This window comes from Mesoplodon mirus (assembly GCF_964341445.2).
Source record: "Mesoplodon mirus genome assembly, chromosome: 19".
In the NCBI taxonomy this organism is placed as follows: Eukaryota; Metazoa; Chordata; class Mammalia; order Artiodactyla; family Ziphiidae; genus Mesoplodon; species Mesoplodon mirus.
This window is the reverse complement of record NC_138995.1, coordinates 29,429,243-29,444,188: the sequence shown is the minus strand read 5'-3', so window position 1 is coordinate 29,444,188 and position 14,946 is coordinate 29,429,243. Positions and strand designations below refer to the sequence as shown.

Sequence of the window (14,946 nt, the reverse complement as noted above, 5' to 3'; positions counted from 1 at the left end):
ATCTGTCATTTTGGCTAACACTAGGGATTTACCAACATTTAACCAATAGTTTATATGTGCTCTTAAAACATTTAACATATTTACATCATTTATTATTAATTTTTTAATTCACTGTAAAGTTTGTGTTCATGTAAAGAGCATGTTATAAAATTTCACTATGTGGTTATAGGGGCCTTCATTCCAGGAGTTCCAGTGCAGCCAGTTCTCCTCAGATACCCAAACAAGCTGGTAAGCATCGTAGTTTACTATGGGAAGAATCTCAACATTCCAAACAGCACAAATTCTCTAGGACCCCTTTTGTTTGAATAAATAAAATAGATGAATAGATAAATGGTGGGCGCAGATGGGTAGACTCATTCTCCTTGCTACAATTTAGTTTTTAAAAATTTGCAAGATAGGCACATATTGGTTGATACCAATTTGACATATTGCTTTTGCTATTACTAAGCTATAGGAAGATATTTCCTTAGCTTCTACCCTGTAGTCACTGTGATGGTATGGTTAAGTCTCAGATTCAGGGTCTCTTAGACTGGACTTCAGAAAACTCTCATAAATTTGTAGTTTTTTTTTTTTTTTTAAGTTCCTAGATTTTATTTATTTATTTATTTATTTTGGGCTTGTAGGGTCTTCGTTTCTGTGTGAGGGCTTTCTCTAGTTGTGGCAAGCGGGGGCCACTCTTCATCGCGGTGCGCGGGCCTCTCACTATTGCGGCCTCTCTTGTTGCGGAGCACAGGCTCCAGACGCGCAGGCTCAGTAGTTGTGGCTCACGGGCCTAGTTGCTCTGTGGCATGTGGGATCTTCCCAGACCAGGGCTCGAACCCGTGTCCCCTGCATTAGCAGGCAGATTCTCAACCACTGCACCACCAGGGAAGCCCTGTAGTTTTCATTAAGCCTAGAAGGAGCAACTTCTCCTGATTCAATGGTCATTACTGGTAGAGAAGGATTGAAGTAGTAGGATAAATTTGGAAAAGGCTTGGTGTTTAATTTCGGGCTCAGTACTTAGTAGCTGTGTGACACTTGGCAAGTAGCTTAAATAAGAAAATATCTGAAAAGAACCTAACATCCTATAGAAAGTCCATGTGGGATCAGGAAATACTCTTCTGCCCCAGCGAGGAGCATTGTCAGTTTCTGGGTATTGACTGCATCACCATTTTCCTAAAGAAAGTGGTTTTTTGGCAGGGGGAGGGATGTTCTGTTTCGGAGAGGAGCTTTCTTTACTAGAGAATTTACATTAAAAGGCAGGATGTAATTATTAATGATCTATGTCATTTAAGATTGAGCTCTTAATTCAACTTTCTATCAGCGGCTTATTTCTCAACCTTGGACACTTGTAGTTAAAAAATTAAAATTCATCAAATTTCTACTCAGTGTACTTCTACCTGTGGGTTTGCATTTGTCATTTACTCAAATTCTTTCACTGTGCACTACCTCACTACTGTAGTTTGTTTTCCCAAATAAACTTTTTGTTTTTGAGAACTGATGTATTCTGGTTTTTGTAAGCCAATTAATTATCCAGATATGTTCATATTAGGAGAAAAATAGTTAAGCATGCACAAGTTTTTTTAAAAATTCAAAGCAACTTAATTCCATAAAAAGATAGGTGGTTACATATGGAAGACAGATCTTTGCCATGTAGGTATGTGATCCAAGAATTTATAGATCAGTTGACTCTTGTTTAACAATAATATTATGCTTGTCTTACTTTTCAGCATATTGCTTTTAATTCAGAAAGAAAGTATATTCAGTATCAAAATGAAATTTTTGTTTTATTTGGTATTTTTTCTCTGAACTAACAGTTTAAATACTATTGTTATTCTAGGATACTGTGACATGGACATGGCAAGGATATACATTGTAAGTCACTTATATTATTATTAGTTTATATAAATTTTATTCGAGTGAAGAAAAAGAATTTGTTCTTCTTTTTTTTTTTTTTTTTTTTTTTTTGCTGTACGCGGGCCTCTCTCTGTTGTGGCCTCTCCCCCTGCGGAGCACAGGCTCCGGACGCACAGGCTCAGCGGCCATGGCTCACGGGCCCAGCCACTCCGCGGCATATGGGATCCTCCCAGACCAGAGCACGAACCCGCATCCCCTGCATCGGCAGGCGGACTCTCAACCACTGCGCCACCAGGGAGGCCCTGTTCTTCTTTTTTTTTTAAAAAAAAAAAGCCTTGTTTTTGTAGAAGTAAAGACTTCTAATCAGATCCTTAAATCTTGTAACAGAGAAGTTTCTGTAGAGAGCATAACTATCTTGCCCATTAAACCCCAGTGTCTGCCATATGCAGGATTCTAGTTGTTTGTCATGTTCTAATGGGTCTCAAGTGTTTATCTACCAATTCTTAAGAAACATTCCAGTGATCTCATTTGCATCCTACTTAGCTTAAGTTTTGTAGTTTCATTCCCATTGCAAATTTAGCATTATCTGGTGTCTCCATCTTTATTTTACTGTATTCATTTAAACAGTCCAGAGCAGTTTAGTCATATGGTCTGAAATAGTTGTGATGTGTCTGATTTGAGTTGAAGAAATAGCTAACCAAGCTTTCACTTCCACTCTTGGATTTTAAGAGCCTAGGGATCAGCAGTTTCTATAAATGTTGAAGAGAAGAATACAGTTTCACTGTTAAGCTAGCTGAAGTGAAATAGACCTTTTAAAAAGAGCAGAACATGTAGAATCTTACTTTCTCTCAAGAAGTTCTTTTGTTTAGCTCCCCTGCCTGTTTACGTGCCTCCTTTGGTCCTTTACCTGCATGGAGAGTGTCGACATCCCTCTATGTTCACCTCAAGGAACCTGGCTGGCTTTGGGTGGCAGAAGAGAAAAAAAATAAATAAACCTTCCCCAAACTTAAAAAAATTTTTAAAAGACAGCCTGTTTATATTTTGGATTTGAGGACTTTCCCAGGACTTACGAAGTAATGCCTTTTGATACTGTTATACACAGAGCTCAAATTATTGATGGATAGGTGACGATCACTTGGAAGTATTTAAAAGAAATCACCGTTTGCCTTCAAGTACATTGTAGACAATCCAAACAACTTCTGAAAATTAGATTTTTTTAACTACAACATACTTATTTTCTCCATTTTTTTGTGTATGTAAGTTGCTTTGAAATGATACATTTAAATCAGAATAGATGGGCCAATTACATGTGTTAATAAATATTGATACGCCTGAGACATTTATGTTCCTGTTATACTTCAGTCCCTGGTAGTTGAAGTTAAGTAAACAACACCAAAAATAAGGAACATAAATTGTAAAAGGTATCTAGACATTATGCTATCTTTAACCCTACAGGAAATCAGTCTATTCCCTTGGCTAGAATACATATTTCCTGTCATTACTAATTACGAATTCCTTGTTTTCAGCTTCTATACAAGGGAAGAGTAGGAGAAACAAGTAGTGTGAGAGCATTTTAGAAAAAGAAGTGCCTGAAAATTGAGGGGATAACATATTTATATTTCCAGAGGTGTGTCATCCTTGGGGACTTTACAAGTTAAGTCCTCATAGAGATAGTGACTTTGGGTTCATTGTGACTTTTTTTGGTTTTGCAGCTGGGCTGGTGGATATGAAGGTCAAATAGGAAGCTTTTCTGGAAGGGAGATCAGGGATAAATAGAGTGGTTGAGTTAATCTAAGCTCTAACCTGAGAAATGTGTGACAGAGGGGGAAAAATAGGATTCAGCAAAGAAAGGAAAAAAAGTATTTTCAGAGTTAAAGATTTCTTAGGATTTATAAACAAACACAAAATCTTCTAAAGATACAACGTTGTTTTATCCAAGTGCCACATCACACTTATGTGTGGTAACCTCTCGTTTACACTTTTATCTTCTGATCTTCATGTTATATTTAGCACTATGTCTCTTACTTCTAAATCAGTTCTCTCAGTTGCCCTGGCTCCAAGTACTACTCTGACTCAGGATCTAGGGAAGGGATTTTACACCAAAGCAGATGTCCTAGGGAAGAGGAGGCTCAGGGACTAACCATCAAGAAGGGAAAGCCTTGGAAAAGCTGTTTTATGTCAGTCTAAGAAGTGTTGTTTGGTTTGTCTGTAGTGTGGACAAGTCAAGTTTAAAGAGATCTTGTGTGTGGTTTCATTTGTGTTTTTTTTTTTTTTTTCTTTAACAGCATTCAGAATTTTCAGAACGAAATATGTATTCAAGTCATTGAATTCCAAAGCTCAATTTAAATCATTAAAGAACAATTTACTTAATGATAGATAATATGGATTGGCTTTGTGGCTTGGAGTTGATAGTAAAAGATTCTTTCCCTTTCAAACAGAAGATATGAGAACTGACACATTAACAATTTATAATTAATTATGGAATTAATAAACCTGTTTCCTAAATTCCTTCTTTTAAGTAAATTCCTTGTTTAGATTCCTAAATTCCTTGTCTTAAGTAAGTCCCTTCAAGCAATTTTTACAGGTAAATCATATTTTAATTTCTTAATAGCAAAAAAAGCTTGGTTGGTTGTTTTCTTAAACATGTAGTCTAATTTACCCTGCCTGACTTCTGGGTCATCCGTCTACATGAGGCGAAATAAAAGTCCCGTAGAAATCTTATCCAGAGAGTCTAAATATACACTGGAAAGCTGCAAGTGGGAACCATTTCAAAAATTATCTTTGAGAGGATTGATTATAACCACTTTAAAGAAAGCCTTTGTCTAGCTTTACAATGAAATCTGAAACTTTTCAGAAAATTTCCCCATAGCTAAAACATTTATTAATAACTGGGACAATGATGATAAAGTTTCAGCTTTTAAGGAAAGGCCCACTGTTTTTTTTTTTTTAATATTAGAAAAGAATTTAGTAATGTAATATTCTACTCAGCAGTTTTTCTATAAACACATTAATGTACCTTAAAATGTGACCATGGTTAGTTTCTCTAGGCCTATGAGTCTTAGCTGTCAAGAAGACTTCAAATTTGGGGTTTAGTCTGCTGAGCTGTGGCTCTGACCCACAAATACATATTTGGTATTGCATTCGGCAATTTAACTTTTGAATATCAACAATAGTTCTCTAAACCCAAGAAGTGTTATAGCTACAGTGTGGCATTTATAAATGCAGAATACATACAAAGAGTGACATAGGGTTGCTTGTATGTAAAGAAAAGATTGCTCAGTAATATTAGATGGTACTTGTATTACCACATAAAGATGGCCTTCTCTTTTTTTCTCTTCAGCATTCAACTTTGTGTGCTCACTTGGTGCCAGCCCTTCACAAAGGTGGAAGTTGAGGTAAGTGGTTCAAAATGTAGCCTTGGAGCCTAAGATTTGGCCTTACCTTTCATTGTGAATTTTTAGTCTAGAGAGACCAGATGTAGAAAGATTGGAAGTTAAATCCGCCACCTTGAAAATAAACCCTGGTCTTTTGCAAATTGTGTGCCTTAACCCAGTCTGTCAACCCTAGCCCTTAGAACTGTGTTAGGAAACACAGTTTCCTAACTTCTGGGAACTTCCAGCATGTCACCACCCTAGCTGGCCAGACTTACATCACCCGTTCCTATCTTTTAATCCTTTTAGTGCTGACCTCTGCCAAGTTGTATGATATACCTTCACATCCTGACCAAAGGAAGTACAGTAGCTGGTAGAACCCCACAACTTCTTGAAGAAGTATGTTCTCTGAAAGCTGAGAGATTGTGGGAGAGGTACAGAGTGAGAAACCCTCACTTTTGGAATCAATCTGCACATGGAAAGCCTGAGGAAATCATGTTGTATGAGCCGTGAAGGCAGCTCATATCATCTTTCACAGGACAGTTTTTCAGTTTAAGTCACAGTAGCAGGCTGTAACACTGGAGGAGTGATTAGAATGTTCTGAAAATTCTGACCAGATTTTTAAGACTCTGAAGGTTGATTCCAAGAACTATGCTTAGTTTCCAGGAATGACATGGAATAATGAACCCCTGAATTCAGAATCTCGTTGGCTTTACTGATACCCTCAGGTAGCCTCTGAAGAGAGAGGGTCAGAATAGTGGTTCTCCAGACTCTTGCCTGGATTTTCCAATTGCATCCATGGCTTTTGTAATGAAAACCTTAAGTTTGCATATGTAATTCAGAGTTCTGAGCGGGGGGCCAGTGCTCCAGGTGACAGGACTGTGGAATGGAAGTCACAAGAATCCTATTTTATTTTGTTGGATAGCTTGGTTGTTCAGCCATTTAGGTGTTGTCAGCAATACCAAATGATGTAGGAGGGCAGATTATGTCAAAGTGAATTTAACTGCAGTGAAATTTTTCTTGAGACTTGCAGGTTGTCTGCCTGCCTGCCTTGAAAATACCTGTTTACTAATTATATGCCACACCTCCCCACTTTTAAAACCAGCTCAGTATCTCTCAGTGTGCCCAGAAAACACTAGATCTTGGAATATACTTAGATGTTTCTAGAGAAAAAAACTAATCTGTATCCTAATAAGTTTAGGAAGTACCAGGGTAAATAAAATGAATCAGATTTCTTTTCTCAAGACTTCTCAGTGCCTTTGAAATGTTTGACCACTGAACCCCTTTTTTCTCTGGATACCTCCTAGAGCCAGTTTCCATAGAATACATTTTGGGAAACCCTGGTAGAAAGAAATATCTTATTATTTCTAAGTACTTCGACTGAGCACTGCTCTTCCTTCTTGAAAAGCTGCTCAGATAGCTAGCCCTGTTTTCTTTCTTTTTTTTTTTTTTTTTTTGCCGTACGCGGGCCTCTCACTGTTATGGACTCTCCCATCGCGGAGCACAGGCTCCGGACGCACAGGCTCAGCGGCCATGGCTCACGGGCCCAGCCGCTCCGCGGCATGTGGGATCTTCCCAGACCGGGGCACAAACCTGCGTTCCCTGCATCGGCAGGCGGACTCTCAACCACTGCGCCACCAGGGAAGCCCCGTTTTCTTTCTCTAAAAAAAAATAAATAAATAAGAAAACCCATACTTAAAACAGCCATACTATCTTCTCTGCAAATTTGGAAGATACTGTTTATATATATATATGCTGTTCCTTCCTCTAAATTTACCCCTCTTTAGCTAAGATGAAATCTAGCAATAGATGTGGAAATGCACATAGAACTGTACATTTTTTTTGTCTAGCACACGTGTCAGTGGTCAAATTGTGTTACAACAGAGGTATGCAAATTCCTCATGCTTTTGCCCTGACCACTATTACCACATTTCCTTTCCATGTCATGGCTGTCCTTCTTTCTCTTCAATTACAATATTTGCATTCTCCAACCTGTTCTCAGACCTGTTTGGATAATATTTTCTGCAAATAAAAGAATATATCCTTTGCTTGATAACTTCACACACAAAATGGCTTTCAACCAGTTGAAAAAAGCTGAATAGGTAGGGATTTGATGTATAAGAATTGTGGTACAGGGTAAGAAGATGGAAACTTATAGGCTTCAAACTGGGTATTCTTATTTTAACTGTAATTTAATTTGAGATTTATGAGTCTACCTTTCACCCAGGGGATTCCTAACTACTTTATGATTTTTGAATATTTTAAATTCCCTACTGTTGGGATGTAACTGGAAAATGTATCCCAGCAGCCTGCCAGGCACTAAGTATACCCACACCTTGGCTCAAGACTCTCAGGGGCTGGGCACTAGCTCTGAGGCTCCAGGTTTTCCACCACGTCAGAGGAGGCCCAGCTTGAGCTGCCCCAATGCAGCTCAGTCAGAAGTCTCAGTACATTTAGTTGCTACAATTTCAGTTGTCTTGGTTGTTCAAAAGCACCTCCTCTGCTTTTCTTTTTCTTAAAATGGATGGAAATCCTAGGTATTATTTTTAACATGTGTTTTTAGACCTTCTTGAATATTAATTAGGTAAACCTAATTCAAGATGTATTATTCAAGAATATAGCCTTAACTTTATGGTTTTTAAAATGAGCTATGAGTGGATTATTACGAAAATGTCCATTTAGACACACTTGTTCTTGTGAGTCAAGGACTTCTCAGTATGTTGAAGGCTGTATCCTTTAGTTTCACAAGTCTCCCCTCATTAATGATGATTATCAATCTCTTTAATTACCAAAATGATCAGATATCTAAAAATCTAGGGAATATAATATTTAGGACTATTTCCTTACCCACTCCTTCTCTGCTTCCCCAACACAAAGACTTATTTTTGAAAAGGTTATTATTTTCTTGACTCTTGGATCTTAAAAATACAAGTTCCAAACCTCATGCCCTATGGAATTGGTCTTGTGGCATCTTTGAACAATGATGCCATGTGTGTCTACAGAATGGTTCTATTGAAAGTTATTCTTTGAATCATAATGTGGCATAGTGGGTGTACTTAAAGCATCTTTTAGTGATCACTTTTATCAGCCAGCTACTCCACAAGTATTCCTTAATAAGCATATGGCTTAGGGGCATAGGGAATAAGCTAGCTAGTAGGGAACATTCCAAAATATGACATAAATTAAGAGCCTTCTAGTTTATCTCATGAGAGAGAATATAAGCAAAGTCAGACTATATAGCACTCTGTGGATAACAGCTAGTTTCTGAATGGAAACATGACATTCACATTGACTCTACAATCAGTTTCCTTTTTCATGGGCTATATCTTAGTTTGCATTCAAAATATGTTGACTTTAAAGCCATCCATTATATTAGAGATACGTAAAAATGATTTGTCTGTAGACATACATATATTGCTTTAGGAAAAATTCCTTGGCAAAGCTTATAGTGAGCTTCTAGTGGCTGCTGGCATTACTTGATGGTAGGTAATTCATTGCCTTGTGATAGAGGTGTTTTTTTTTCATTAAAAAATTTCTGATGTAGGAAAGGATTATAATAATGAGTGTTATGATCAACACCTATAGAAATATATCACTTTTTAAATCTCTTAAAGCTAATTACTTAGAGAAGTTTCAAATACATTTATATAGTTTATTTAAGTATACAAATGCACTAAAATGATGTGTAGTTTTTAATCTAAAACGGGCCTTTTAGAAAACCATCACACAAATACATACATACATACACACACAACACACCCCATATGTACTTGTTCTAACAGAGGTAATTTCTTCTGGAACTTGGTAGAATTCTGGAATTTGTAAGTGGAGAAATAGAGTGCTACAAGAAGAACGTTAGCTGGGGTTTTTGTTCCAGTTCTGCTAGTACTTACCTGTATTTGCTTGAGCAAATTACTTAAACCGCTCTAAGCCTGTGTTCTCACTGGTCAAAGGGGGATAATAATACCTATTTTATAGGGTTGTGAGGATTTAATCAGGTTGCTTGTGTGCTAGTATGTGGTGAGTTAGGCATTAACCTTTATTCACCTTATCAACTAGATTTTCCTGTTCTTTTAAAAAGGAAGGAGCTAATGTTCATAAAACATTGTTCATAAAACCTTTCTTCTTTTGCATTTCTCCTTTTGAAGACTGTAAAGGAGAATCACGAGCAGAACTAGAACTGCACTTTTCTTCTTCTTTTTCTTTCTTTTTTTTTTTTTTTTTTTTTGGCTGATCTGCGCGGCTTGTGGGATCTTAGTTCCGTGACCAGGGATTGAACCCCAGGCCCAGCAGTGACAGCACCAAGTCCTAACCACTGGACCGCCAGGGAATTCCCAAAACTGCACATTTCTTAAGATTCACCTGTTAAAATCCTTTTCTGTTCCTTAGAAGAAGAAAAAGTTGACTGTAGCGTCATCACTTGTCAATCTTTTTCCCTCTCATCATCACTTATTTAATAGAAAGGAATGTGCTTGACGTGGTTAGTAAAAAATGAATACACCAGTCTCACTGGTAGTGAGTATTCATGTAAAGGACTGGTTCTGGGTAATGGAAAGCCTTAAACAATAGGCAGGGGAATTTGGGCTTTATCTTGTGTGCAGTCTAAGGCCCAAGAAGAGGTAGGAGGCTCTGGGACCAAAAGTGCAAACTAGAGGTGCTGGTGTGGGAGACAGGCCAGTTAGTCTCCTCCTCATCTGGGTCAGGATGGTACAGAGTAAGCAGGGTGAGGGAAGAGGTGATACTGCGGTGAGGAGGGGGCTGGAGCTGTGGAGCCCGTCTCAGGTGCAACGGGAAAGGGAATTGACGAAGTTTACACAGGATGCTGTCAGGGAGGAAAGACTTCCCTCTACCCACCCAGGTCTGATTCCTGGGTCTGTGAAATAAACTGATAATAGGCAGATTAACAGCAGAAAAGATATACAAATTTATTAAGTTTTAATACGATATGCACAAGGGCATCACAGGGAATAAAAAGTGAATACCCAAAACAGTGAGATTTGAGAGCTTATATACCATATTAAAAGAAGCAGGGGATACAGCCACTATGGAGAACAGTATGGAGGTTCCTTAAAAAACTAAAAATAGAACTACCATATGACCCAGCAATCCCACTACTGGGCATATACCCTGAGAAAACCATAATTCAAAAGGACACATGTACTCCAATGTTGATTGCAGCACTATTTACAATAGCCAGGACGTGGAAACAACCTAAGTGTCCAATGATAGATGAATGGATAAAGAAGATGTGGTACATATATACAATGGAATATTACTCAGCCATAAAAAGGAACGAAATTGGGTCATTTGTAGAGTTGTGGATGGACCTAGAGTCTGTCATACAGAGTGAAGTAAGCCAGAAAGAGAAAAGTATCATATATTAATGCATATATGTGGAATCTAGAAAAATGGTACATATGAACCTATTTGTAGGGCAGGAATAGAGACGTAGACGTAGAGAACGGACATGCGGACACGGGGAAGAAGAGGGTGGGACGAATTGGGAGATTAGTTTTGATGTAAATACGTGGGAACCTGCTGTATAGCACAGAGAGCTCAGCTTGGTGCTCTGTGACGATCTAGATGGGTGGGATGGGGAGGGAGGGAGGTCCAGGAGAGAGGGGATATAGGTATACATATGGCTGATTCACTTCATTGTACAGCAGAAACCAGCACATTGTAAAGCAATTTTACTCCAATTTAAAAACAAGATGAATTAGAGCTTCCACATAGTTTATAGCAGAAATAAAAGTTTCAAATTAAAAAAAAAGAAGCAGGGGAGGGAGGGCCTAGGCCACTTAGGGGAGAGTAAATGATTTTTAAGAAAGACCAGTGGGCCCTTAGAACAGGTGGGAGACATGATGGTGTGTGATAGTTTGTCTGGGTGTGATGTTGACTTCTAGTCTCCTCCCCTCTGATGAGAGTCAGTCTTCCCTGTTTGATGAAATTCCCCAGGAGCACATTTAGGACAATTGAGTTCTTTTTGGAGGATCTGTCTTGGGCAGATAAGGGAAGTTCAGAGAAAGCCTCTCCCTGCAGTGCTGTTTTTAAGTGCCTACAGCTCAAAATAATTGATATACCCAAGTGGCACATTTTGCAGTTGCATGTCCTGAACTCCTTCACTGTCTTCTTTCTAAAGTTGGAAATGAAGTATCATTGAGACGAAAGTGGAATTGCAACTTGAGAAGCAAGGAACATGTTTGAAACAGGAAAATATGATGGCAGCAGGTCAAAGAGGGACAGAAGAGGGCTGCCAAGCAGCAGTGAGGTTCGATTTAAGTAACTTGATCCTCGCCCATCACATCAACATTAAAGAAATAGACCCAGTGTTGAGATCATATATTTTGGCCCACCTACACAGATTAGAAAGATAAAAGAAGATCTTCAACAGCAGAAACAAAAAAGTATTTTTTTATGTTTGGAGGCAGCATGGTCACCTTGGGAAATTACATAATTTTTCAAGCAGCTCCAAGGAACTGAACATGAATTTGTAGTAGCCTCAGCCAGTAAGATTTTGTACCTTTGTTTAGCATCTCTCAGTTAGCATCGCTGTCTAACAGGATTAGGGAGGCGGGATCAGGAGAGGTGACCGAGTATGTGATTAGTGCCCTGCCTGTGGCAGAAGTGACAGATTCTAGGTGACAGAAAGGTCATAGAGAAGTGTCTGATTCTCAAAGTCCAGTGTAGACAGGCAGACAGATGTTGTCAGCAGGGGGTGGTAGAGAGGGATGAATAGTTTCTGAGGGTGACCGTCAGTTTCTTGCGGTCTCTGCGGGACCAGGTTAGGGGTGAAGTAAACACTAATAGGTAATGAGGGGAAACTCTCATGGAAGAACTTGTCAGAGGAGGAACTAGAATTGCATGTTTTTTCCATGGCCAAGGTGGAGTTGAGAAGAATATCTGTGGCCAGATGAAGGGGTGTGAAATCAAGATGGGCCATCAACGTGGATACTGGGGATAAGGAGAGAAGATAAAAGTAGAAAGGATAACTTGTGGTCCTGGGGTCACTGGGGTATTTAGGTGTGTATTAGTGTTCAGTAATAGATAATGACAATCACGTTCCCCTCTCTCTGGCTGATCTTCCTTCCCAAGTAAAAGATATATGTTCATGCTGTGACCCTTGAATGACTTTGTACAAATTGGAAATGTGATATAGAGGGCAAGATCTTATCCAAGGAGAGATGACTTTTTATTAGAATTTCCACTGAATTGCTTCTCAGGAGGCATGGGGGCCTCCAAGACCAGTGAGTATCAAATCCAGGCTTTTAACTGTTTCGAACTCTCGGGGGAATTATTTTCCTCAAGAATAAAATGCCATGCCAATATGAGCATTATTAAAAATCATTTTATGGAAAATATTCCCTGCACTAAAAGGAACCAAACCCATAGTTCATTGTATTGTGTTTGGTTAACAGTGTAACAGCAATTTATATTTTAGGGTTTTCAGTATGAACTTTTATGACCTACCAATCAAGTGTATTATAAATGAGCATTTAGCTTATTTTAATGAAGAATTACATGGCAATTTAAAACTTTAATTGTATTATTTTGTTAGGTTTTTATGAACATTGATTTTTAACATAGTTTTCTTCCTTGGATTTCATCCTAAGCAACTATAAGAGATTTTACTAGAACAGGATGGAGGGAATTTTTAGAAATATTTATTTGCGAAGATTTTTCATTGCTCTGGATATATAAGTGATGTGGGGACCTCTGGTGGCTTAGTTTATTTTTCCATCTTAAAGAATGACTGGATACTAAGCAAAAAGATAGACTTAGAAGTCCAGTTGGAAAGGACCTTAGACGGCATCTATTCAAACTTTTTCCTTTGACAAGAGAGGGAATTGAGGCCTATAAAGGCTAAATGACTTTTCCAGGATCTCACAGCAGAGCCAAGGCACCAATCTGGGCCTAGTGCTGTCTCCGCAGAATGCCACTGTCCTCTCGGAGAGGATGTTAATAAAATAAATGTGAGAAGTAAAATAGCAAATAGCACATTATCCTATGATTTCTGTCCATTTTATCCTAAAAATGCCAGTTGGGTCCATGCTGGCCCGTACACCCTCCCTCTATTCATGGTCTTACCATCACTCACAAAGTGATTGTGGTTGCCTCCAGGGGCTCTCCCTGCTCTGAGCCTCTTCCTCTTTGGTTATCCACTCCCTGCCACCAAAGTTACTGCTCAAAAACTTGGACCGGGTCATTTCACTCCCTTGCTTAAACGTCATCTCTGAGTCACTGTTGCCCGTAGGCTTCTTAAGCATGGTTAACAAGCTTGAAAACAGGTCCATGTGAGTCTGAAAGTGGTGTTATTTATACAGATATTTACTTTTCTTTCAAATTGTGACCCTGCCATTTGTGTGTGGCTTAGCTATATCGTTTAACCTCTCGGAGCCACATTCTTTACCTATCAAAGGGAAATGGTAGAATTTGCCTCAAGAAATTGTTGAAAGAGTTCAGCATATAAAACCCCTTATATAAAGTACCCAGTACACAGTAGGTTCTTGAAGGATGGTAGCCCTTATTGGTGGACTTAGCTCGCTGTATCGTACATTTATTCCCCACTGCATGAAGAACTCCTTGAGGGCAGAACTTCCTTGTCATGTCTTCAAGGCTTTGTGTGGTGCCTGGCATATAACAGTGTGCTTAAGCAGTATTTGTTGAATGGAAATGAGCCATGAAATCTTGAGCAAGTCATTTAATCTTTGTGATCCCCAATTCCTTATGACTAGAATTGGGAGGGTTAGTAAAATGAAATAATGCATATAAAACACCTAGCATGGTGCCTGGTTCAGTTAATAAACAGTAAGAATTGGCAAGATCATGTTTATCCTCAGAAAGTCAAGATCAAGTATTAGCTCTTCTATAAAACCTCTTTGGTTGCTTTTCCCAGCCCCCGACCAAATTAATCATTTCCTATCCCTTGTGTTCATACTCCAGGAAGGATGGTTTAGTGGGGAAAACAAGGGTTTTAAAGTCTGACAGGCCTTGAGCTGAATGCTAGTCACGTGACCCATATAACTTTAAGTAAGTTAATTAAGCTTTTAAGTCCTATCATTATAGGGGTAATTATAGTTAGTGTGTGTTGTGTCAACCTATCCTGTTAAAATATGGATCTTCTTTAGAGTGGGAATTAGGGTCCTGTTCATCTTGCCGGGTGCTCAGAAAATGTACAATGACTTAAATATAGCACTGAAAGCTTGTTAATGTTAGGAAACTGTAATTAAAAACAATAATAGTACAAATGAGGTATCAGAATATCAAGTGGAGAAAAAAGAGTAAAATTTAAAATGATAAAGCAAAACATGGTAGAAAGCCAATATAAGGGTTCAAAAACAAGCAGAAGAAATGATAAAACATAAAGCTTGATCAAGTGATAAAAATATAGCTGATATAGGAATGGATAGAGAAGATAAACTACAAAAAACAAAGTACTACCACTAATAACATTTTCACACAGAGGGTAGGTGGGAGAAAATGCAGCTTTGAGAGTAAGATCTGAGTAGTTTCAGCTTTACAACTTCCAGAATTCCAGACATTGGTTCATTTCATCCTCACCACAACCCGGGACATGGGTGGTCACAGCCCTCCTTTCAGAGTTGAGGAGACAGTTCAGAAAAGTTAAAGGTCGTACTAGTCAACACACAGAAAGACCCAGAGCTTGGATTCAGATCTCTTGAGTCCAAGCACAGTGCTCTTTACATTCTATCCTATAAGCCGTGTGCTAGAAAGGCAGGGG

At 38.6% G+C, this 14,946-nt stretch overlaps 1 protein-coding gene across 2 annotated transcripts in view; it reads left to right on the top strand.

Moving 5' to 3' along the window:
• Positions 1-14,946, top strand: part of LPCAT2 (lysophosphatidylcholine acyltransferase 2) — a 65,524-nt gene that overhangs the window by 12,768 nt on the left and 37,810 nt on the right. For both annotated transcript variants that reach the window (XM_082607723.1, XM_082607724.1), the window contains 3 exons: positions 170-228; positions 1,820-1,854; positions 5,177-5,231. In XM_082607723.1, the coding sequence (XP_082463849.1) occupies positions 170-228; positions 1,820-1,854; positions 5,177-5,231 (149 nt within the window). The remainder of the gene's footprint in view (positions 1-169; positions 229-1,819; positions 1,855-5,176; positions 5,232-14,946) is intronic.